This window comes from Oryx dammah, unplaced genomic scaffold, assembly GCF_014754425.2.
Source record: "Oryx dammah isolate SB20612 unplaced genomic scaffold, SCBI_Odam_1.1 HiC_scaffold_6, whole genome shotgun sequence".
Lineage (NCBI taxonomy): Eukaryota > Metazoa > Chordata > Mammalia > Artiodactyla > Bovidae > Oryx > Oryx dammah.
The window spans coordinates 33,233,020-33,258,851 of NW_024070190.1; the positions used below are offsets into that span (position 1 = coordinate 33,233,020).

Consider the following 25,832-nt stretch of genomic DNA (forward strand, 5'->3'; position numbering starts at 1 on the left):
GGACTAGCCTGCTGATGTATGAGGAACATGTGGCCTCATGTTACCTCAGTTGATAGCCACCTGCAAGAAGCAGAGCTTCTGGCTACCTAGCAACTACCCCAGAATCATGAGCGGGTCCAGCTGAGACCAGAAGAACTACCCAGATGAGCCCAACCTAAAATCCTGACCCACAAAAATCATGAAATAAACTAATATGTTTTAAAGCCACCTCTAAGTTCTGGGGTATTCTATCATGCAGGGAAAAAAAAAAAACAAACCCAGACTAAAAATGTACTGCCTGATACAAGCACTTACCACACACCAAGCTCTGGCTCTGGTCTATTTGAAAGCAGGCAGAGTCTTGGGAGCAAAGACCTGTGCAAATGTGCCATATTGGGTGTGAAGCAGAAAGTGCTGTGGAGAGCAAACTCACCAGGAATAGAAGAGATGGCATGTGAGATGGGGAGGAATCATGTCCCTGTGGAGTAGGCTGGTCCAGGATGAAATTCCTGAGAGAGGAGATGAATGAACATGGGAAGAACATGGGAAATTCCAGGCTGGGGACGTCGGTGGTATTTGCTGAGCACTTACCTTGTGCATAGAAGCATTACACAGGCCAGGTCTGTATGAGGCCTAGCAGGAGAGAGAAGACAGCCATATTGCTGCAGTAGAAATTAGTTGAGGCACCTCCATTACGTTAGCCCGTTTTCAGCTCTTACTCTTTCTGCCCACACAATCAGTCTCCTACAGATGTTTTGTTTCCCCCTCTTGCTTAATTGTACTCTGAAAATGATTGCTTTCTAGCCAAAGTTGCCCTATGTACCTGATAGTCTACTTCTTGAAGACAACACTCCCTAACACTCCTTTTCTTTGTGAGTATTCTTCATGCCAGAAGGAAGGTCACAGAATGATGACCTCAAGGACCACCAGAACCTGTTCTGGAACCACCTGCCGCCAGCCCTAACGATCTCAGTGTCTCTAGGAGGAAAGAAGAATGCAAGACTACATCAGTCCTGATCCTTATCGACAGCCTATTTTCCGCTCTGAAGCTACAAGACCATTTCCTGTTTCCCAGGAAGTGAGGTACAATCTTGAAGGCCTTAGCCTGCTGTGGCCCCCTCTGCCTGACAAAATAATAAAGCTACTCTTTTCTGCTCCTCCAAAGTTCAGTCTCCACGTTTCTATTCGGTACCAGTGAACAGAGGCCAAGTTTTTGGCAACTGTATGTAGAAGTTGGCCAGAAATGTCAGGCTGGTTTTAACTGAAACGGGAGCAGCAGAGTCTGCTTTGTCCAGGGTAGTGAGAATCTTGGCTTGGGCAGAAGGGACTTGATCTGTTTGTTATTTATATCTGGTTCCTGGCATGTGTGTGGCAGGGATGGGGTGATGATGAGGGTGGGGAGAGGCCTTTGTAATCTTCCCAGGAAGGCACAAGGAATCAGAAAAACTGGCTGCTGCCCACCCTCCCTCCAACCCCACCCCATGAGTGGCGATCTCTTGAGGGCAGAGTCTGTATTTGATTCACATTGGTCTACCCTATGACACAGGGCCTTGCATACACTAGGCACTCAGTTTTGTAAGACTTTTTCACAGGTGTTTCTCATTCCCTTCCCTTTATTCCTACTTACCCACTGAATTAGTTTCCCATGGCTGTTATAAGAAATTGACACAAGCTAGGTAGTTTAATAATGGAGAAGGCAATGGCACCCCACTCCAGTACTCTTGCCTGGAAAATCCCGTGGACGGAGGAGCCTGGTAGGCTGCAGTCCATGGGGTCACTAAAGGTCGAACCTGACTGAGCGACTTCACTTTCACTTTTCACTTTCATGCATTGGAGAAGGAAATGGCAACCCACTCCAGTGTTCTTGCCTGGAGAATCCCAGGGATGGGGGAGCCTGGTGGGCTGCAGTCTATGGGGTCGCACAGAGTCGGACACGACTGAAGCAACTTAGCAGCAGCAGCAGCAGCAGGTAGTTTAATACGAGAGAAACTTATTCTCACAGTTCTGGAAGCTAGAAGTCTGAGATCAAGGTGTCAGCAGAGTTGGTTCCTTTATAGAGGCTCTGAGGGAGCACCCATTCCTTGCTTCTTCTTAGTTTCCGATCCTTGTCCACAATCCTTGGAATTCCTTGGCTTGTAGACACATCACTCTACCCTGCCTCCATCTTCACAAGGCCTTATGTGTCTATGTGTCTTTGTGTTTCTTCTCTTCTTATAAGGACATCAGTCACGCCCTATGTCAGTATGATCTCATCTTAACTAGTTATACCTGCAATGACCTTATTTCCAAATCAGGCCACATTCTCAGGGACTGGGAGTTGAGAATTCAACATATATATATATATATATATTGGTTGGGGGGAGATGCAGTTTAACTGATAACATCCACCGAGACCCAGGTGAATGTGTATTCCTCGTCTAACTGCCCCAATCCCCAGGGGCAGAATTAAACATTATTTCTTCAGGGCTCCCACATATTTACACACACGCTTCTGTTTATTGGAGAGTTTGACTCATTGACCACCATTGCTGGTTGAGTTCAGGGCCTCATCTCTTTGGTCCTCCTCACAGTGCCTAGAAAAAAATATATGGGAAGGGACTTCCCTGGTGGGCCAGTGGTTAAGAATCTGTTTTGCAGTGCAAAGGAGGTAGGTTTGATGCCTGGTCTCGTAACTAAGATCTCACGTGTGGTGGGGCCACTACTGAGTCTGTGCCCCACGATGAAAGATCCTGCGTGAAGCAAGGAAGATCCCTCCAGCCCCAATAAGACCTGATGCAGCCAGGTCTTGGTTTACCTTAAAAAAAAAAAAAAAGAATCTATGGGAAATCCTCTGTAAACTTAGGTCTATGAAGCAGCCACCCTTCCCTGAGCCATCATGCCTGGCACTCCACTAAACTTTTCATGTGTTAATCCTCACAATGACTGTGAAATAGATATTTATACATTTTAATTTCTATTTTATAGAGAAGAACATTGGGATCTAGAGGGGAGAAGTAACTTAGCAGTAGCCAGAATTAATTGCCTCTAAAAACCTGAATGGGCGCCTTGAGGCATTACGAGAAAAGCTTCCTTGTCCCCATTTCCCTGATCTGGCTAGTTCAACTCTGCTCCCTTGAGAAAAACAAATCCAGACACTCAGTCATATTGATCCTGGAAATTGTTGCGCATTCGGTTCTACACTCCGGCCATCCAAAGCGTTTTTGCTCCAGAAGTCGAACACAAAGCGGATCCACCCTGCGGACGCGAGCGCGCGGGCCGCCTTTCCCGGCGCACCGCTGCCGGGCGCGGCGTGGGGAACGGCACGCTGATTGGTTGCACAAGGCAGCCTGCTCCCGCCTCGCGGTCCCTCCTGCCACAGCTATTGGCCAAGCGGCCGCGCGCTCAGAGCCCGCAGCCCCTCGAGCCCCTCCCGGCCGGCTTCAGCTAGCCGCTGTTGCATGGGGCGCCGCCGGCGGCCGAGGGAGCGTGACTGCGCTGCGCAGGGCGCTAGGAGGCATTGTCGCCGTAAGTGGAGCAGAGATCTGCCCGGAATCGGGCACCACTTTCGTGCCCTGTAAAGTAAACGTAGTCTGAGGCTAAGCGCTGGAGGGGTTGGGGGAGAGAGGTAGAGAAATGTCCCTGTTTCTGGAGAGTACCCTCCCCTCCCCCAAGTCACCCGGTGGAAGGAGCATTGGTGCACCAGTTGCGACTTCTGCAGTGCCAAGGGGCCCGGCGCCAGGCCGGTTCTGGCTTGCAGACTGCGGCTAGACCGCAGCTGGCTCGGGGGAGCGGGCGCCGCGGTACCAGGAAATAGGGAGCCTGGGGAAACCGTTCCAAGAGGGCCTCCGTTCTCCGTGGGAGGCGCCCCTGTTCGAAGAGGCTATTGTAAATTTCGTCCCTGAAGCCACACTTTCAGGATTTGCTTCCGCTCTGGGGAACTGCCTGTCCCAGAGCTGGCTTCTCGGCCTCGGGGTACCGCGGGAGTCCCCGGCCCTCGGCGATCACCAGCGTTCTACCCCTCTGCTGGCTTTATTCTTTCCAGTCCCCGCCTGCCGAGTGAGCGGAGGGCCGGCGACGAGGAGCCATTGGCTGCGGGCGCCGGGGGGTGGGGAAGACGGTGAGGCGGGCCCCTAGAGCGAGGCTTGGGGACCCTGCCCTGGCCTCCGCGCTCAGTCCTGGGAGGTGCGGCCCGAGGATGCTTAGATTCCCATACCGAAGCGTGCACCGGGCTCTGCGAACTCCGTGGCTCAAAAACAGGGCGGGCAGCCCGTCGCGTTCTCGCCCCTGCGGGCTTCTTCCCTTGGGTGGAGAAGTGGGTCAACTCTGTCTGGCCTCGAGTGGGCCTTTGGGGCTTCTTGGGTCCGATCCAGCCGAGTGCTTCTCACTTCTCCAGTGGCTCCGTAACTTGGCGAGGTCCAGAGGGCCCGCTGCAGCCGGCGGTGGGGGAGCTCGCACACATGGCGCAAGAGGCTCCAGTTGCCCTTCGGGGCGGCTGCCAGGCTCTAAAGTTCCCAAGTGACCACACCAGTAACTAAATATAGGAGCAGCTGGTGCGCACGGGGTGTTGCAGCAGCTCCTTTGCACAGATCTCGGGGCTTCAGATAAGGTAGAATTCTCACTGATGAGGGCAGGAGCCCTGTCGGAGGGCTGTGGTCAGTGTTTAAGCAAAAATCATCTCTTCCCAAACCTGTATCCAGGTGAAACCAGATTATAGATACAAGAGGGCTCTATTGCCAGCACTCAGAAAGCAGGACAACTTCCTTTCTGGCATTACATTTATTATATCCTAACTTACCATCTGAAGTGGTTTAAACACATATTAGTAATGTCTTAGTGAAGCACTTAGATGGGAGGTGCTTAACATTTTGCAAAGATTTCTCAAAAATTATGTATCATTTACTTCTCAAAACAACCCAGTGAGGAGGGTGGTATTTCCAGCTGACAACTGGGACTGCTCACAACAGTGATAATTTTCCAAAACTCTGGTTGGATTAGTTGCCTCTCCTCAAAAAACTTCCCATAGTTGCCTGCAGACTTGTAGAATGGGCTCCAGCCCCCTTCACCAGGAATTGAGGGACAGACTGGCTGCCTCTATTCCTCTTTCTCTTGTCATTTTGGGTCCCTCTGCTCACCCCCTGCCTCTTTTCCTTCTTCCCAACCCTGCCCTGTGGCCTCATGGCAGAGAGCACACTTGCTCTTCAGGCTGGCATTGTGACCTCCAGCATGTGGCTCATTCCGCCTTTTGTCCCTGAGTCTCTCTTACCTGATGAGTAGCTCATCCTGGCTCATGTCCTGTCTCTGCACCTCTACTCCTCCAGTGTGGGCCTTATAGAAGGGCCCAGGACAAGTCTGTTGGATTAAACATTTCCTAGGAATAGTACTCACCCTGAGGAAAGAAGAGTTGGAGAGGGATGTTTTGCTGGGACAGCAGTAGCGTGAGCATGAGTTTGGACCTTGTGCTGAAGAGTCTCCAGGCTTTAGAGCATTTTCCTTGAAATTTTCTAAGGCTGCCCTCTGGTGCTTGGGACCCCAAGCCCAGAATAGACCTGTGTGGGCTGATGGGTCCTGTTTATCTCCTCTGGGACACTTTGATTTTCAGCTACCACTTTCCCTGCCTGTGGGGTTGACCAGATGTCTTAAGGAGCCCAGAACTTGGGCCTGTGGGGTTGATTTGTCTTGGGGCGCTGTGGTTGGGGTCTGGTTTCAGGAGTGCTGCCTTGCACACTGATTGCTCCCACTGGCTAGCATGATCTTCCTTTCATGGAACTGAATGAGAACGGGCAGCCAGAGTGGTGGTGCTGACACAGATTTTGGTTGACTCAAATTGTTTGTTTAGTCAGGGGCCCCTCACATCCTAGGGCGGCTCTGCCTAGGGGGCTTCACACTTCGTGAAGAGTGGGCCCATACGTCTCTCCATCACTCATGTGTGACTCAGACAATTTTCTATTTTTCTTTAAAACAATTTAAAGCCAAAAAGAAAAGAAGTGCAGTTTGCTTTATTCCACCCACAGCCCCCCAACCCCCAGCCCAACCCCTTTCTCTGTTGGCTCCTGTTACATGCTCAGTAAATTCTTGCTACTTTTTGGTCAAAGAGGTCCAGTGTTGGGTTGGTGCTGAAAGGAGCTCTCAGCGAAGTTGGGCAGCCTTGTAGGATCGCTTCTGGGGACACACTCTAGACTCTCATCATCTCAAGTTCCTTCTTCCTTCAATTCTGGGGCCCTCCTACCCCATCTTGGGCCTCATACTCATGTGGTCCTGTCACCCTCCCATCTCAGCCCTGCCTATGCCAAAGAGTAACAGGCCTTGGTCACCTGACCTGCAAGAGGGACTGTCAGCTGGACTTTATAAGGAATTCTCCCTTGGTAGAGGAGTGGTTTTAGGTGAAGGAAGCGTGGTTTCCTACCCAGATAGTGGAGTAGTGATTTTAGGCAGTTGGAACCTCTTGGGAGTCTAGGGCATATCTGTGCATATCTGGAATATAAGGGCCCTCTTCTAGTCATTTGCTTTGACAGCCAGATTTTACAGGCTATTCCTGTTCCTGCTTTGAGGTCCAATCTCTGACCCACATTATAGGATGTCTGAGCTTGCCACCACCTGGTGAGGTTTTTAATTTGACTAGTTTTTATCAATGGGTTCTGACCTAAGGTGCTACTGCTCCCACCTGGTGGCAGCTGTTAGAAATTGCAGGTATAGTGCCTGATTGAAAGCAGTCAGCCTAGCCAGTCCCACCAGGATTAGCACAGACCCTGGGTAAGCTTGGAGATTTACCTTCCCTTTACCTTCTTTTATGAGGCCAGGATTGCCTTGGTGATGTTCCTTAGAAAAGCCTTCCTCATCAGAATCATAAGTCAGAGCTATTTCTTATATTTCCTTCCTCTCCATGCTTTTGCCCTGTACCTTGTGTATGTTAGTCGCTCAGTGGTGGAGTCGCTTTTTGCGACCCCATAGACTGTAGCCTGCCAGGCTGTGCCGTCCATGGGGTTTTCCAGGCAAGAATCCTGGAGTGAGTTGCCATTTCTTTCTCCAGGGGATCTTCCTGACCCAGGGATCGAACCCAGGTCTCCCACATTGCAGGCAGACTCTTTACCATCTGAGCTACCAGGGAAGCCCTAACCTTTGCTCAATACATGTTTGTGATTATTGATGATGAATACTGGAGATGAATAAAGAAGGGAGAATGGTATGTAGGAAGACACCTAGTCTGGGAGTTTGGAGGTTTTTTTGTTTCTATCTAGCTGATTTACCTCTCTTCTTGGGTCCTCAGGATTCTCATTCATAAAGGCATTCAACTGAGTTTGCAAGTTTCCAGCAGCATTGCTATGACTCAGGCTTAAGAGGATGGTCTTAAAGGTAGCAGGGGGAAGGTGTTGAGTCCAGTTTGCCATAGCCTGAACTATTCCCTACTGAATTACCCTGGCACATCTTATGCAAATTGCCTACCTGGCCTTGTTATGACTCATGACCCTTCTATTTAGACAGTATCTTTGTTGTAAGAGTCGGTTGACTTGTATTTAGATTTGAAACCCAAATGATGGTTGTTGATCGATGTCACCATTGGGGGATACCAACTGAGCATTTTTTCAGTATGTAGTATAAAGTACAGGGGAAAAGCACAGTATATATCTGCTTCCTGTCTTAAGTTGCCTGCAGGCCAATTGGGGGGACAAGTATGTATATTTTTAAAAGCTCATAAATAACCCAGGTTTGAGCTAAGTCTTTAAGTGCTACTGAAACTCAGGAGGGAGGAGAGAGTGCTGAGGGTGGGGGCAATCTGGGAAGATTTCCTGGAGGTGAAGCGATGAGAAATCCTACTCATTCCTTAAAGATGAGTTCCACTGACTTGTTTGTTCCGAGTCATATGGATATTTAATTGGGATTAGGTGCTGGTGTCATATCTGCCCCTGTCCTGCTTCATCCTTTCAGCTAGCGTTTAGGAAGTAACTTACGTCCTGAGCCCTGATCTAGAAAGGTATATATTTTTTGTTCAATCCTCATTTGAACCCAGAGTGATAGGTATTACTAGAGCTCTTACTCAGATGAAGAAACTGGGGCTTGAAGAATCTTTCCCAAGGCTTCTCAACTAAAAAACGCCAGAGCTGGGCATTAGGCCTGTGTATATCCTTGGCGATATGCGAGCACACACTGAACGCATCACTGACACTCCCTGAGCAGCTGAGTGGGCTTGACTGGGCCTCCCTGTCCAGGGAGCTCATGTGGACTTTTCCTTGGTATCTGTTGGCAGCTCTGAGCAGTACCCTCACCCCCTTCTCTCTGCCCTGCACATTGTCCTGTCTTTGACTCTCAGATGTGTTCATTAGAGCTCCTTGAGCTGTCTGTGGATCTGGGATTGGGAACCAGGAGCAAAAAAGGGCAATGACCTTGGCCTCAAGTTCATTTTCTCCATGGGATGCTGCCTCTGGCAATGTAGGTGACTTTTGTAAAGAAGAGAGCACTGGATATGGAGTTCAGTTAGATTATTGCCATTTACTTACTTTGTTTGACTTTGGCCAGGTTCCTTGAGTCCCTCTCTCTGCCTCAGTTTCCTTCTCTGTAATAAAAAGGAGTTGGAGGCTTTTCCTGAGTCCCTTATGTCTTCAACACTTGATCATTTTGATTATGTCCTCATCCTTTTTTCTTTTTTTTTGGCTTTGCCACACAGCATGTGGGATCTTAATTCCCAGACCAGGGATCAAACCCACACCCACTGCAGTGGAAGCACGGTGTATTAACTAGTGGACCACCAGGGAAATCCCATCCTCACCCTTCTTTAAGCCTCTTCTCTCCAGTGATCCCATCTCCCTTCTCTCATTTTCCTGCCCCTACTTTCTTTTCCCCTGGGGTCTTGCCGATAAACTCAGCATCAGGGTGACAATTAGGTCTGCAACTAAACTGTAACCTTCCCTCCTTACTGCCTCATGGGGAGGGAATTCTTAGAGACCACCCACTCCCCAAATGGTGAGGTCCGACCCAGCAGAGATTTTGTGTCCCCATTTCCCGCTCACGGAAGGAGCCTGGCGAAGGTGGATGAGGAGAACTGGGAGCTGGAGAAGTGGACAGGGCTTTGAGGCTGTGGGATGGAGGGACAGGTGTCTCTCCTTGCACCTGGCTGCACCCTGCCTCTTCCCTGCTGCCCTGCCAGTTCAGTGAGTCACAGGCCAGCACACACCAGAGTCCTCACACCTGCCCGGACATTGGTTGAGGTCTTGGCGAGGTCACATATGTTAACCCTCCCAGGAGGCTGGTAGGGCCGGGCTGATGGGCGGATCAGCTACTCTGAAGGCCGAGCCTGATGTCGCCTGGGCTCTGGGCCCCTCAGGAGGAGGTGAGTGGCCTGGGGCCCTCCCTGCAGACTTCCTGCAGCCTGAGTCCCTGGGGAAGGCAGGTCAGGGGTGGGTCCTTGGCTGACTGTGGGTGGGCACTTCATGGCCCTGTGTCTTCCCAGGCGCAGGTTCCTCCGTGAGCAGCAGACCAGCCTGGTGGCTGGCAGCAGGATACCCGCATCTGCATGCTGAGGAAGATGGGTGAGGCCGTGGCCAGAGTTGCGAGGAAGGTCAACGAGACTGTGGAGAGCGGCTCCGACACCCTGGGTGAGTGAGGGCGTGGCTTTTCCAGCTGCAGGGCCTCCTCTCCGTGGTTTATTGAATCAGGCTGGAAATAAGATGGAAGGGGAAGGTGAAAGACACAGTATCAGTATGCACCCTTCGCCATAAAGGGCAGTGTTCCATGGACTTTTATTGTAGTTGTGCTCAGTTGTATATATGGGGTCCCAGATAAGACATGTTTCTTGCTATGGGTCATAATCAAAGAGGTTTGGAACGCCCTGAGTAGGGGTGTCATCTGCTGGGAGCCCGTCTGCTTGCCCTCAGACTGTTGACAGCTGCAAATATGTATATGCCCTTGTACCAGCTGATGGTAGATGACACTCCAAGTAGCCCCAGGACATGCACAGGTGCCTCACGAGTGTGACCTTGCTGAATCTTCACAGCCTCCCCGTGATGGATGTTACCCACCAGGCGTGACTAGCCACAGATTTCAGATGAGGAGATGGAGGGGGAAGGCCAAGTGGGCTTTTTCCAGGTCACCTAGCCAAGAGGCCCCTTTTCATTCCACTATTTTAATTGAATCATGTCATATATTGTTGAACTGGTCATAGCATTTTAGCCCATGTAGCTACCCTAAGGCTGTAAGCACATAGGCAAACCATCCCATTTAGTTGAATTCAGTAGACATTTATTGGGGATTCTCTGGTGGCTCAGATGGTAAAGAATCTGCCTGTAATGCAGGAAACTTAGGTTTGATCCCTGGGTCAGGAAGACCCCCCTGGAGAAGGGAATGGCAATCTACTCCAGTACTCTTGGCTGGAGAATCCCATGGACAGAGGAGCCTGGCGGGCTACAGTCCATGGTATTGCAAAGAGTCGGACACGACTGAGTGACTAACACATTCACTTTCAGATATTTATTTACTTTCCACCATATATAAACATGCGTGTGTGTAATCTGTGTGTGACCCGCTGGGATGTAAGTGCCCCCTTAGAGTCACAGGTGTGTGGCAGGAACACAGAGGAGGTGAGTGCAGACCTGCCCAGGGGATGATTGTACAAGTAGTTGGATTGGGATTTGAGCTGGGCCTTTGGCACACAGAGAGGAATTTCACCAGCAGGTAGGTACTTGTGCGTACTTGTGTCTGTCTGTCTGTCTGTCTCATGGAGGAGCATTTCCAAGAGAATTACTGTCTGAGAGATTGGGAAGGTGGAGTGTTTCTGCTAGCAGCCTTTGGTCAGGTGTCTCTGAGGGTCTTAGGGCAGGGAGTGGTGGCCCAGAAAGTAGAGGGATACTCAGCCTTCAAGATGTGCTTGGTCACCACCTCTTCCAGGAAGCCCTCAGCCCTACCTGATCCACACCCTGCTCCCTTCCTCCTCTGGAGCACTGATTCAGTGTCCCTGGAGGGCAGAGATCCTGTGTCTTTTGTCCCCCACCTGCCAAGAGCCAGAGCGGCGGTGTCCGGCACTTTGTAAGCACATAGTGGTGTTGGCGGAACTGAACAATAGTGAGCAAAACATCTCTGCCAGCAAACAGACTTGAAAATAGCCACTGGCTTTTTAAAAAAAATATTCATTTATTATTAAAGTTTATTTATTTATTCGTTTATTTGGCTGTGTCAGTTTTTAGTTGGGATCTTTGGTCTTCATGTGGCATATAGTTCCCTGACTAGGGATCAAACCCAGGCCCCCTGCATAGGGAGTGTGGAGTTTTAGCCCCTGGACCGCCTTTGGTTTGGGAGGGAGGCCTGGCAGAGGGCCACGTCGGGTGGGGGAGGGGAGAGCTTTTCGTGGGGAGCTGAAGGCTGTGGGCCCTCAGGAGAGGAACTCTGGAATCCTGTGCTGGTCACTCATGTGGTTGCAGTTACCTGAGTGCTCAAGGCTCTCTTCCACCCATATGGCCTGGGTTTGAACCCCCACTCTCCCACTAGCCTGCTCCCTTAGCAGATTGCTTTACCTCTTGGAGCCTTGGTTTCCTCATCTATGAAATGGGGGTGGTAATTGTGCCTCCCTCATCAAGGTGGTAGGAGCAGTTATTAAATGCCAGGCATCGCTGTCAGCACTTTACTGGTTTTGACTCATTTAATTCTCACAACTGTAAGCCAGAGGTGATATTAATATCCCCATTTTACAGATGAAGAAACTGGAGCGTGGAACTTTTTAATGCAGTGTTTCTAAATGTCCCCTAGCATTAGGGTATTGCCCTTGTCTCCTCTGCTGTATTTCTTTTGAAGTAGGAGCTTTGGGACTTCCCTGGTGGTCCAGCATTTAAGACTCTGCCTTCCAATAAAGGGGGTGTGGGTTCAGTTCCTTGTTGGGGAACTAAGATCCCACATGCCAAAAAGGTGGACAAAAGAAATGAAGTAGGAGCTTCCTCTGTCTAACAGATGCTGGAGCTGAGGCTGAGGGTGTGAGTGGCCTACTAGTGACACAGCTGTTTAGAGGTGGAGCCAGGTTCAGCCGCAGCTCTGAGTCGCTTAGCCCTGCCTTTCCCGTGGGCCCTGCTGCCCCCATTGTGGGGAGGCGGTGGCTAGGAAGAGGAGAGCTTGAAGACACAAGTAACCCTCCTCCCTCCTTAGGCTGCCTCTCCTCTCACACTGTTTTGGAACCACAGTCAGCCGACCTTGTCCTTTGAAAGGAGGAAAATAATGAGAGTCGAATATCTGCATGGCCGTTTAAGATGTCTTAGGTGGTAAGGAGAAAGGGGCCGCCCCCATGGGCTATATCTGCTTACGTGCAAACCGTGGACCCCACTCTAGAGCTTTCACAGTGGAATCTCAGAAGGTGGGCGTGGTGACCTCCATGTTAACATGAACTCTGTATGATTCTTCCCTGCCTTGAATTTTGGGAACCACTGGCTTACTGTTTACCATCTGGAACTTTCTTTTCCTGGCATGTTATAGGGGACTGGCTGGGGGTTGGAGGTATTATCTGGGGAGGTCTCTAGATATCTGTGTGTATGTGTGTGTGTGTGTGTGTGTGTGTGTAAGACAGAGAGAATGAATATGAACATGGACTTGATCCATCCCCAGGGAACTGAGGGGCTAGGCTGGGTGCTGTGAGATAACCAAGTGAGGAGACCAAGACCCTTCTCCCCGTCCCCTCCAGCCCTCCCTCTCTCCTCCCAGGCTCACTCACACTTGGGCCACTTTTCTGCTGTCTCACCAGCAGATGGCACCCTGTTACCAGCCGATCTGGGGACAGGCAGCTGAGCCCGGGACTTGGCCAGGCTGTCGCTGGGTGTGAGCGCCTGGTCCCGACAAGGGCTTCCCCGCCCAGGCCAGCTCACTCTCTGTGTCTCCAGTCCTAGCTGACTCCGCAGCCAGCTGATTTGGCAGCTCCTTTCTTGAGCAAGGGTGCTGGGGAAGTGTCAGGAAGCACTGCGTACACACTCACTAGATCGGAATAACGTCTTCCCTTGGGCCAGGCACTGCCACCGGCTCCTTTGTCAACACACAATGAGCGCGTAGTATATGTGCGTTCCCCGGAGGACTCAAGTGCTCCAGAAGTGCCTGGTCAAGAGGAGGAGGCAGACACACACACACACACACAGCCCCCCCGAGAGAGGGGGCAGCCAGGGTTTGTGGTGGGAGCAGTGTTTCTTGCCCCAGGAGGGCTTGTGGGTCTATAGCTCCCAGCCTAGAGCCCAGGCGGCTGGTGCTGTTCGTGGGGGAGGGGGGTGTGTCTTGTGTTTTGGGGCCATGTCATCTGGCCTGGAGAGTCCTGAGGGTCAGCTGGGTACAGGTCAGCTCTAAAGGCGTGGAGTGGGGAGCCAGCTTTCACAGGGCAGCCCCCAGCCTGGCTGGGACTGCCTGTCTGTTTATCCTGAAGGCCGGAAGCTTCAAACCTGCCATCCTCTACTTCTTGCCTCTCAGCTGGGGAAGCAGGCTGGGCTGGGGGGGTGTTTGCCAGGGGAGGAGGCGGTAGCCCCTGCTGCCCTCTCTGTTTCCTAGACTGTGATGTGAGGGGGTGACCCGAAGCCTTCTGCCTAAAACTCCACCTCTAGACTTGATGTCTCTGGATAGGGGTTCCTGGGAGGCTGAGAACTGCCCTTGATCCTCCCCTCCCCTTTACACCCCTGAGCAGAGGGCTTTTCTCCTTTCAGGGCTCAGCACTTATTTGAAATGAAGGCTTTATATCCCTCGGTGAGTGTTTCTCAGTCTTGGCCCTGTAGCCTCTGGGGGCTGGTGATTCTTGGTGGGGGCTGACCCGTGTATTGCAGGGTGCTCCGCAGCTTTCCTGGTCTCTACCCACTGTATGCTAGTAGTCTCCGCTGCTGCTCCCCCCCAAGTTGTGACAACCCTGTCCCCAGGCCCTGCCAAGTGTCCCCTGGCAGCAGAACTCTACTCCGCTGAGAACCACTGCTCTAGGAGCTCATGCCTGTAAGTTGCTGAGCCTGATGGCCTGTACAGTCAGCTCTGCTGTGGCAGGATTGGAGCCAAGTGGAGTGTGGTTGGTGAGCTGAGAAGAAGATGGGAGCTCTGTTTTGTGGGAAGGGCTCTGATCCAGAAATCAGGAAGCTGGGGTTCTGGATCTCAGCCTAAACCCAACTATGGGCCAGTTTCCTGTCTGTAAAGGTGAGGCTCCAGCCCTGAGCTTTTGTAATTCTCTCTCTTTTAAACCCTCATTGGCTTCCACCTGCACAGAGAGTAAAACCCAGACTGGTACTACAAACCTTGGGGTGACTGACATGTGCCAATTTCTCCCACTGCACTTTGGGCCCCTCAGGACTCTTCTCATTGTATCCAGCCAGCTTGGCCACCTTTCTGTTCCTTGAACTGCTGACCTCTTTCCAGCCTTAGGGTCTTTGCACATGCTGCTTTCTTTGTTGGGATGCTGTTCCTTGTTCTTCATGGCTGGGCCCTTCTCATACCTTAAGGTTCAAACTAAATGTTTCTTGTTTAGAGAGGTCACCCTGGCTTTCTTTTCTAAGTGGACTTCACCCAATCATTTTTTCTTAAAAAAAAAAAAAAAAGCTGTGAAAAGGTATACACAAGTAGCAAAGTTCATAAGATCATATATGCTTAGTTTAGCAGACCTTTATAAATGAAGACTCATGTAACTACCACCCAAGTCTAGACATGGAATATTGCCAGAATCTCCAGAAGGCCCTCCCACCTGAGAGGTAACCACTCTCCCAACTGTTGTGATGAGTTTTTCCTTCCTTTCTTTAGTTTGATCTTGCTCTTCTTTAGTTTTTGGCCCTTGGGTTCTGGAGAGAGCAGGATGTGGGTGCTGGTGGTGGGGAATCAGGAGGTCTGTGTCAACAGGATGTGCTCGTGCAGAGAAAGGGGTGGAGGTGAGAGCCTGCTGGGGGGTTGTTGTGTGACGGTATCATTCAGGGGTAAATAATCAGTATGGAAAGGAAAGCCAATAGAGCTTTCAGAGCGCTTACGGGTTTCATTGGCATGAGTTGGCACAAGGCAGTAGCCTGTGGTGCAGAAATGCAGGGCCTGGGCCTGGGTTGCCCTTCTCATTTCAGAGATGATTGGGTGGTGTCAGCCCAGCCCAGCATGCCTGTGGCATTTTGGCTGCTTCTGAACTGACCCAGAGAGATGGACACTGAGGGCCATGTCCAGGTGGGCGGGACTGAGCCCACTGTTCAGGCAGGCGTGGAGGGGCTTGGATAGGGGTTTCTGGCTATCCTTTTGCACCATGCCACAGTCTGGCATTGCCTCTGTGCTCAGATTGGCATGGACTCATTGGGGGCCTTTCTGGAACTCCAGCCTTGCATATAAAAGGGGCTGTGGAGGGAAAGGGAACAGCTTAGTCTTGGAAGGCAGCTCTTAAAATGGAGAGAGAAATATATTCTGTGGCTCCAGCCTGGGTGTTTGCACTCTGAGAAATACTTAAAAAACTGTATATGTTTAACTTGGGGGAGGGGTGGGCTTCCCTGGTGGCTCAGACAGTAAAGAATCTGCCTGCAATTCAGGAGACATGAGTTCAATCCCTGGGTCGGGAAAATCCCCTGGAGGAAGGCTTGGCAGCCCACACCAGTATTCTTGCCTGGAGAATCCCATGGACAGAGGAGCCTGACAGGCGATAGTTCATGGGGTTGCAAAAGAGTTGGACACAACTGAGTGACTAACACTTTCACTTCACTTAAGAGGGGTGGGAGTTAGGCTCAAGAAGGAGGGATATATATTTATACCTACAGCTGATTCACACTGTACAGCAGAAACTAACGCAACATTGTAAAGCAATTATACTCCAATTGTAAAAATCTATATATGTTTAACCTAAAACAACAATATGACGTGTATCTAGTGCGCAAAGCACAAGGCCCAAAGAGTAAACAGAGAGACTGGGAAGAGAGACTAGGCTTCTTCCCATCCTGTGCTCTGGTCCGCAGGGCCCCCAGCACAGCGTCTTGTGGAAGTAGAGGTACAATTATGATGTTACCCTGGCTGGCTCTAGAGTGCGAGAGATGAGGCTGGGTCCTGAGGTTGTTTCAGTGTATAGCAGTGGTGGAACAGGATCCCAAAGCCCTTTAGTTGTGGCTCAAGGCTCTCTATTGGGGGGGGGTGTCCCGGAGTCCCCATCTCTTATGGCCAGAGCCCCACCCCTTCCCTCCCAGCCGTGCTGTAGACCTCAGACTTGTAGAAGGAGGGAGAATAAGGATTGCGGGGAGTGGGGGTCAGTGGTGGACATTCTCAAGCACAGCCCACCTGTTCCTTGAGTCCTGTTTGCTGTGATGCTGCCCTGATGCGGTGTTGGTACGCAGAAGACATGCGCTGAATGGATGGAGGAATTCCTTCATCCCGAAGGTGCAAATCGCTCAGTCTTCTCCCCTTTTCCGTTCATTGCTCAGTCTACAGAAACCACCCCAGCTATGAGAGCCAGTCCAGCCATGAGGGGCCTCCAGGAAAGCCTGGTGGGAGGTGGAGGTCTCATCGCAGTGGCGACACTGGGACCTAGGTGGTGTGGTGACCTGTGGAGATGCCGCAAGTCCCGGAGACGGCCGCCGGGCAGCCAGCCAATTGCAAGGAGTGTCAAACACTTGCAGAACCTAAAGTGAACTAAATAAGGACGAGTTCCCCTTCTACTGTCTTGAGACGTGTAGACACTGGGCGATGGTTTAGCATGCGTGCTGAGGGGGTTGCACAGAAAAGACAGCATTTTAGCTGCACCTAACGGATGGAGCAGGTTTAGGGCTGTAGGTACGGGACGGGAGTGAGGAGAGGGGCGGTCTCAGTGAGTGTGTCTGAGCAAAGGTGGGGCCGCATGCAGGTGGGTGCTGGCGATGAGAATAGCAAGACTGAGACACGGGAAAGCCAAGGGAGCTGAGTGGGGAGGGAGGTAGAGGGTGGCTCAGATCTCAGAAGGCCTCGAATGCCACCTTGACTGTTCCTCCAGTGATGTTTCTATCTTACCCAGGGGTTAAGTTCTAAAGAGAGCCTGAAAAGTGATCTTCAGAGTCATAATGACTCATGACAAATTAACAGCAAGCTTCTGTGTATTTTGGGTTTTTTTTCTGGTTGCGTGGTGGTACATGCCAGATTTTAGTTCTCTAACCAGGGATTGAACCCATGCTCCCTGCAGTGGAAGCGTGGAGTCTTAACGGACCACCAGGAGAACCCCTGAGCTTACAAGAATTTAATGCCCACAGCTCATTCAGTCCTCACAGCCACCCTGTGATTTAATTGTCACTCAGCTTTAGGAGGTAACTGCTGTTATTGTCCCCATTTTCCACATTAGGAAACTGAGGCACAGAAAAGCTAAGCAACTTCTGCAAGTCTGGGGACTTGCGCCAGGCACTGAGACTGCAGAGCCCACGTGCTTATCCTTGTGTTCACTTGCAGTCTGGGGTGGACTATCTTGATGGTTGGGGACCAGGTAATGTTGCTGGCTTGTGGAGAACACGCCCTGATTGTAGGAAACATGTCCCTTCAAAAACACTAGCGTTACACTCGGCATCTGAGCTCAGTAAGTTAGATGGGGGCTCCATCTGCTGGTCTGAGCAGCAGTGGGGGGCCCCTGGCAGGTTCTGAGCAGGGAGTGGCATGAGGTGATCGGGGCTGGGTTCCAGTGGAGCACCGCAGGGCATAGGATGGATGTGAGATCGTGGAAGGGGATAGCAAGGAAGAGGCATTTACCATGGCTGGGCCTGTGCTGGTGTGGTCTTGACTTGAGAGAGGGAACTGGCAGGAGGGTGTAAGGAAGGAGAGGCTGTGAACGGGGCTGGGCAGCCGACTGGTTGTGGAGAGCATAGATGGTCATGATGTAACTGAAACAGGGACACCCGGGCTGTTTGGGTGGATAAGGGGACTCTGATGAGTCGAGGTCCCCAAGAGACACCGTTGGAGAAGCATACAGCAGGGAAGTAAGGGGATGAAACTGGAGCCGATTATACAGAGTGAAGTAAGCCGGAAAGAAAAACACCAATACAGTATACTGACACATATATACGGAATTTAGAAAGATGGTAATGATGACCCTTTATGCAAGACAGCAAAAGAGACACAAATGTATAGAACAGACTTTTGGACTCTGAGGGAGAGGGAGAGGGTGGGATGATTTGGGAGAATGGCATAGAAACATGTATACTATCACGTAAGAAACGAAGTGCTAGTCTATGTTCGATACAGGATACAGGATGCTTGGGGCGGATGCACGGGGATGATCCAGAGAGATGATATGGGGTGGAAGGTGGGAGGGGGATTCAGGATTGGGAGCTTGTATACACCCGTGGTGGATTCATGTCAATGTATGGCAAAACCAATACAGTATTGTAAAGTAAAATAAAGTAAAAATAAAATATTAAAAAAAAAAAAAGAAATGCTGCTGTCCCAGAGAGGCCCTACTTCTGGTGTCCCTGACAGCCCCAGTGTATCTGCCATCCCTCCCACCAGGACTGACCAGCAGGCGTCCTAAGAAGCAGGCGGTTAAACAGGCTGCCTAGCTGCCCTGTGTCCTTGGCACTGGGAAATGCATTTTTTTGAAGATGAAGAGGAATATCCTTTGAAGCCACATGGATAATTATGCAGCTTTAAAAAATGTATGTTGGTAAAAAAACGAAAATGTTCTGCTCGGAAGGATAATCAAATAGATAATTTTGTGGCATCAAAACTTGCGTTACTCAATTTTTAGACTTGGGGAGGTGATTTAGCAAGGTTGAGGACGTTATTAAAATGAAATGCTTTCAGAAATGCAAGCATGGCTCTGGCTGACAAGACAGCTGGGAATCGGGGGAGGTGAGGCAGGGGCCTGGCCAAGCCAGTCCTGTTGGAAAGGAGCCCTGACACATCCCAAGCTGTAAGTGTGGTGACCCAGGCTGAAATGAGTGGTCTGTGTTTGCCTGTAGATGTTAGGAAATTGTAGTTTATTCAGAGCTGTTTAATTATGAGCTGCCTAATTGGCGCTTGCCTCATCATGGTTGACTGTGTTTTGTTAGGATGCATATTTTTGTCATGCTCCAGTTTGTCCCCAGAATTTTATGATTCTGTCAAGTTCATTTTGGCAACATGTATTCACTGTGTATCTGTCTGTGTAATGCTCTGCAGAGGATGGAAAGGTGAGAGGAGGAGGAGGGGGCTGATTACTGAGCTATAGCAGACGTAGCATTATTCTATGCACTTGCTGGTCTTGCTACCTGGATCATCCTTTGCCCAGATCTTTGCATGCCCTGCTCCTTCTTTTTAATTCTTATCTCAGCTAAATGCCAGTTCCTCCAAGAAGCCCTCCTTGACCACCCCAATAAGGTTGCTGCCCTTGCCTCTGTCTCAGTTACCTGCTCTCCCACTATACCAGTTTATTTTTTTTTGGAGAGCAGTGTCACTGCCTGACATTCTTTCAGTATTTGCCACTGTATTTACCCCTCTTCTCCCCAGACTGGCGTGTAAGCTCCTTGAGGCCAGGGATTCTGTCTTGCTCACCACTGTATTTCCCCTAGCATGTACTAGATACGCAGGAGATCTTTGTCACATAAATGATTGCATCTGATATTCTCAACAACTCTGGACGGGTGGTGTTTTCACATCACTCATAGAAAGGGGAAACGGAGGCTCTGAGAGCTGCAGTGGTTTTACCTGGATTCTCACAGCCAGCAAATCTTATGCTGGAGTTTGAACTTGGGTCTGTTGGCCTCGCCTGCCTCAGTGGGATCTCATTAATCCTTGCTCTCAAGGGGCCCTCAAGGGAAGGGTGAAACATACATGTTAGTCATTCCCACAAAAGATAGACGAAGTGCCCTGACAGAGGCGCAAACACATGGCGGGAACTTACGGGCAGGAGCAGTTCCATCGCGTGAGGATGTGGGCAGAGGCTTCTTGGAGAGGTGACATTTACACAAAACCTTGTAACACGGTGTTGATGGGAAAGAAGGATTTTAAGGGTAGGGGAGCACATTCTATTTAATGGGAACAAAAGCAGTGGAAATGCAGAGGTGGGAAAATAAAGGGAGAATGCCAAAAACAGTCTGGGTCAGGTGGAGGGTGGCAGTAGAGTCCCAAGCAGAGTACCTGAGAGGGGAGGTTGGACCTGGATCCGTTGGTGGGAATGCCAGGCTGCAGAGATGGGGTTCATCCTGTGTGGCTGGGGAGGCCTGCAGGTTCTTGAATAAGAGAGGTATTCAGGTGATGGGGGTGGAGAGCCAGGGGCAGGGGGTGGAGGGCAGGGAGAGAGAGTCCTCCGTGAGAAAGCAGCCATGGTCATGGTCAAGATGGATTTCAGGGTTAATGAGCTGGTTTCTTTCAGCTAACTGTAAAACCATAATAGAATAATCACATCTTTGCCACTGACAGGATGGTTCTTACCATGAGTTCAAAGCTTCAACAGGTATTAGCTCATTCTTTTCTTCATTCCCTGAAAGGGTATTTGAACCCCCATTTTATAAAGGGGGGATCCTACGACAAAGCTTCCTGGTGGTGAGGGGTATGGTTAGGTCCAGAAGTGTTTGCCCAGCTCTGTGCTGGGCCCGAGGGGTCGTCAGCAGGCGGACACATGCTCCTCCAGTCAAGTTCACCGCTCACGGATCCTGAAGGCAAGTCTGCTGATGTTTACCAGTTGGGAGAAGATGGTCTGGCTTAAGCACTCAGGCAGTGTCCTAAGGCTGGAGGTGAGGAGGCTGGGGCACCCTTCCTGGAGGAGGTGGGGCTGGGTTGGCAGGAGGATCTTTGGAGGCAGAGAGGAGAGGGAAGGGCATTCTAGATTGTGGAATGGCATGAGCTGTGTCTGGGCGATGAGTGAAGTCAAGGACGGGCAGGTGGGTGGTCGTGGCGGGGTTGGAACCGGCAGCCGGCACTGGTGTTTGGCAGGGTCAGATGCCGTGCACATGGAGGCAATTGCTGCCACTTCCTGGGTCTATTCGTTATCTAGCTGTGACCTCAGGAAGCCTACTTACTGCTCCGAGAAAGCATTCCTTCCATGGTAGGATTCCTTATTATTTCAAGCCTGAGAGATTGTTTGAGGAGGAGAAAAGGCATTATTAAAGGCTAGTCAGTCAATAACTGCTGCTGTGCCGTGCCCAGGGCACTGCTTTTGTTGGGTAAGTGCAGTCTCCCTCGCTGTCAGCTGCAGCCTTCTTGTCCTCTGCTCTGCTCAGAAGCCAGCTCCAAGCTGAGTCGTCCGGCATCTCATCACCTGTGGAGAGGCCCAAACGCACACGTGAGCTCTTGCCCTATAGCCAGCAGCTTCAGGTATAGTAAGAGTACTGTCAGATCTCTGCCAGTAATGCAGATCAGGGGAATATATTCTGGAACGTGCACTGACTCTTCCTGTGGGCTAGGCAATGTGCTGGACACTGGGGGTGTTGAGGAGGCTGGGAGGGGAAAGGACACTGCCCCTGCCTGCAAGGAACAAGTGTTTACGTCCCTTTAAACATGTACATGTGATGGTCATGGTTTCAACCGTGTCAGAGGGCTAGCTGTACTCTTAGTCATAGGTGGAGTAACGTGATTAACTCTCAAGTCAGGCTGCCTTGGTTTGAAGACTGGCTCAGCCACTCATTAGCTGTGTGACCTTGGACAAGTTACTTGATCTCTCTGATCAAGTTAAGTCTGATCTAAGTCTCAGTTTTCTTATCTCTGAAAGGTCCTTGCTTTCTAGAGTTGTGAAGATGAAAATTGTGTAATGCCCATGAATGTTTAGAATGGTGGTTGGCGTATGCTCAGTGCTGTAAGAGTATAAACTATGATTATTATTACTTAACATCTTTCTTTTGGGGGGAGGGTGAAGTAGAAAAGGATATAGCTTTATTGCTTTGCCAGGATTAACAGTTTTCTTTAAATAAATTTAGCTTATATATTAATTTAAAAAGAACTTGAGTCATTACTATAAATGAAAAGTCAACATAATTTTTCATTAATGTTGATAACCATAAAAACAAATATTAAAATGCAGCACTGTTGTAAAATCTTAGGTTAGGCTTGAATCTGCTCCCTCACTAAAGAGGAGGTAAAGCAAGGACTTCCAGTAATCATGTATGGATGTGAGAGTTGGACCATAAAGAAGCCTGAATGCCAAGAATTAATGCTTTCAAATTGTGGTGCTGGAGAAGACTCTTGAGAATCCCTTGAACTGCAAGGAGATCAAACCAGTCAATCCTAAAGGAAATCAACCCTGACTATTCATTGGAAGGACTGATGCTGAAGCTGAAGCTCCAATACTTTGGCCACCTGATGTGAAGAGCTGACTCATTTGAAAAGACCCTGATGCTAGAAAAGATTGAGGGCAGGAGGAGAAGGGGACGACAGAGGATGAGATGGTTGGATGGCATCACCGACTCAGTGGACATGAGTTTGAGCAAACTTTGGGAGATGGTGAAGGACAGAGAGGCCTGGTGTGCTGCAGTCCATGGGGTTGTAAAGAGTCAGACACAGTTTAGCGACTGAACAACAAAAGCAAGGCCTGGAGGACTGAGAAATTGAAATCGGACTTTCTTGCTATGTGTCTGATTGTTATTTGCACAGTGATCACCATCCACATCCTTCTCAAAGTGTGGTCTGAGGACCAGCAGCATCAGCATCCCTGGGGGGACTTGTTAGAGATGCATATCCTTAGGCCTCACCCCAGACCTCCTGACTCAGAACCAACATCCTGGCAAGATCTCCAGGTGACCCATGGGCACATTACAACTTGAGAAGTCTGTTCTTTTGTTGCCAGATTTGAACATTCCCACCCTTGGAGAGAAATGGGCTGAGTTCATTCTCTGTATTTTACACAAAAGGAGATTAAACTCCAAGAGTGGCCTGCCCAAGGTCATTTGATGAGTTAAGAGCAACAGCAGATCAGAATCCAGTTCTCCAGACTCACTCAGCAGGGCGATGTCCTTGAGAGGAAGCCAAGCTCCACTCCATCATTACTTACTTACTGTATGAACTTGAGTGCATTCTTAACCTCTCTGGGCCTTAGTTTCCTTACCTGCAAAAGGGGACTGACAGTACCGCCCTTCCTCAGAGGTTGTTGTCAGGATCAGATGCAGTGATGCTCAGTCAGTGTTGCCTGCTGTTGTTTTTGTAGAAGACCTCAGGGCCTGCCTCTCCAAAGTCGGACTCAGCACCTGACCTCCGGTCAGCCTGGCTGTGATCGCCTCAGAGCTGTTGGTGGCCACGCTATTGGCCTCAGTGTGGCTCCTGTTTATATCCCCTTTTGTTCTGCATGTTAGTGATGAGTCATTGATTGAACAAAGTAATTTAATATCTCGAGTCAGTGACTGTGCATCACTTGGTTGTATTCTGTGTGGTATTAACTTTGGGGTTTAATTAAATACAGGATTTTTTTTTTAAGCGATTAGCTGATTTGCCAGGAAGAAATAGGAATTGTTTGGACAAGTCCCAGATTCCACAATACCACACACAGTTGTCTCTTTGCTGTGAGGTTTTTGGAATAAGGGACTGCCAGGGGCCTTCTTCCTACTTCAAGGAGCAACAGAGCTGAAGCATTTCCTGGTAATGAATTCTCACATCAAAACAATGTCTTTGCAGGCTTGTAACAGCATCTCTTGTTTACTGAGTACACACTGCCTGCCATGCTGTGCTTGGCCCCTTGTGGACATTTTCTTTCATGCTCAGAACAATCCTGTTGGTTAGTTAGATCATCTTGTCCTCACTTTTTTTTTTTTTAATTGAAGGATAATTCACATATCACAAAATTCACCGTTTTAAAGTGTAACATTCTGTGGCTTTTAATATATTCACAGGTTGTGTAACCATCGCCTCAATCAGTTTTGGAATATATTCATCACCCAGAAAGGAACCCTGTATCACTAACCAATTACTCCAGATTTCTCAAATCTCCCTCAGCCCCTGGCAACCCCCAGTCTCCTTTTGTCTCTGTAGATTTGCTTATCCTAGACGTTTTATGTAAAGAGAGTCATCCAGTATATGGCCTCTTGTGATTGGTTTCCTTCATTAACATAATTTTTTTGAGGTTCATCCTTTTTTTTTTTTTCCTGGCTGTGCTGGGTCTTCGTTGCCGTGGGCAGGCTTTTCTCTAGTCGGGACGAGCGGGGACTGCTCGTGGTTGTGGCGTTCGGCTTCTCACTGAAGTGGCTTCTCCTGTTGCGGAGCACAGGCTCTAGGTTCCAGGCTTCAGTAGTTGCAGCGTGTAGGCTTGGTAGCTGTGGCTTGCGGGCTCTAGAGCACTGTCTCAGGCGTGGTGGCACACAGGCCTAGTTGCTCCGCGGCATGTGGAATCTTCCCGGACCGGTGATTGAACCCTTGTTCCCTGCATTGGCAGGCAGATTCTTACCCACTGAGCCACCAGGAAAGTCCCGAGATTCTTCCTGTTGTATCGGTACTTCATTCCTTTTTAAGGCCAAGTGATATTCCAGTGTGTGGACCTACCACCTTTTGCTTATCCATTCCTCAGTTGTTATACCTTTGAGCTACTTCTACTTTTTTGAGCTCCTTCTACTATTGCAAGTGATGCTGCTGTGAACATGCATGTAGAGGATTTTGTGTGAATTTTTGTTCTCACTTTATGGAAGGGGAAACTGAAGCTGGGGCTAAGTAACTTCCCTGAGACCCCATAGCATGAAAGCCTCAGCCCCCCAAAAAAGCCTCAGTTTGGATGTGGAGGAAGAGGGAGCTCTCAGGCACCTCTTCCTTCTTTACCTCTCTAGCTGTTCTTGTGTGGTTGGAGCATCTCTCGACTGTTGGCTATGATGGCTACTGGCTGGGGGCCAAAAGTTCAGCTTTGTTTTGGGAGGCAGACACTCTGCAGTCCCATCATGTCCCAGAGAGGCTGGGACTCCTGCAGAAGGTCAAGGAGAAAGCACCTCTGAGCTCCAGAGTCTCACGTGCGCCATGTTTGTGGTGGGGCTGTTGACTGTGCTCTGCGGTGGCCCTTCTGGGCTTGGCTCTTCAGGATTTTACCCCATTCCTCCATTCCCATCAAGAGAGATCTCCACCAACCCAGCCTCCTTAGCCTGTTCCCCATGGGTAGCTGGATGTTAGGAATGTTGCTTTCTTTAAACTGAGGATAGTTGTAAGAAGTAATGTAAAAATATCACCTAATACAGAGATCTGTAAAGTACATAGAAGAAATAACAAGCCCATGGTCATGTTGGGGTTCAGTGGTCTCCCCCTGTGCCCGGAAGATGCTTTGCGCCTCTCCCCTTTCCTGAGCACCTTTCTGCCCTTCTCTAACTCCCTGCCAGGGCCCAGTATAACCGCTATTGAAGTGGAATTTTCTGGACTTCTGTGATTACTCAGTGAGCTCTCCTGTGACCTTTCCTTTCCAGGTGGCATGAGACAGATGGGGAAAGGCCAGGAAAAGGCTGCTCTAGGGACTGGCAATTAAACACCAGCAAAATCCCCGAAAATGCCTGAAATGGTCGTCTCTGGAGAAGGGGCTTTGCCAGGAGGCAGTTGTCCAGGGCCCCTTTTTGTCTTAAACCTTCTACAGCTAGTTAGCTGTCAATGCTGTGTGCGGATAACAGGATACAGCCTAATTGTGTGCAGTGGTGCATTGATGCCAGGCCTTGATGACTTGTTTCGCCTGCTCTCTGCATCCTGCACCTCCCAGCTTTAGAGACCAAATGGTGTTTCAGAGGCTGGCAGCCCTTTGCTTCTTACACCAGGATGCCAGGTTCTAGCCCCAGCCCCTGAATACATGCGGAGGTGCTGGAGTTTGATCTTCTGGAAGGAGTGCTGACTCTTCCCAGCAGGCCCATGTCTAAGTTTTCATTTGCATGTTTCAGAAAAATCTATTTTCTTTATCAGTTCAGTTAAATCACTCAGTCATGTCTGACTCTTTACAACTCCTTGGACTGCAGCATGCCAGGCCTGCCTGTCCATCACCAACTCCTGGAGCCTACTAAAACTCATATCCATTGAGTCAGTGATGCCATCCAACCATCTCATCCTCTGTCATCCCCTTCTCCTCCTGCTTT

General features: G+C 49.9%; 1 protein-coding gene across 2 annotated transcripts in view; it reads left to right on the forward strand.

Moving 5' to 3' along the window:
- The first annotated feature begins 3,387 nt into the window (after positions 1–3,387).
- The window catches only part of LRRC20 (leucine rich repeat containing 20), a 74,381-nt gene continuing 51,936 nt past the window's right edge, over positions 3,388–25,832 (forward strand). Inside the window, exons 1-2 of one of the 2 annotated variants that reach the window (XM_040242180.1) lie at positions 3,388–3,483; positions 9,401–9,545. In XM_040242180.1, coding sequence (XP_040098114.1) covers positions 9,464–9,545 — 82 coding nt within the window. In that variant the 5' untranslated portion in view covers positions 3,388–3,483; positions 9,401–9,463. Of the gene's footprint in view, positions 3,484–9,400; positions 9,546–17,201; positions 17,336–25,832 lie in introns of those variants that run through there. The other variant, XM_040242181.1, reaches the window with a different exon arrangement.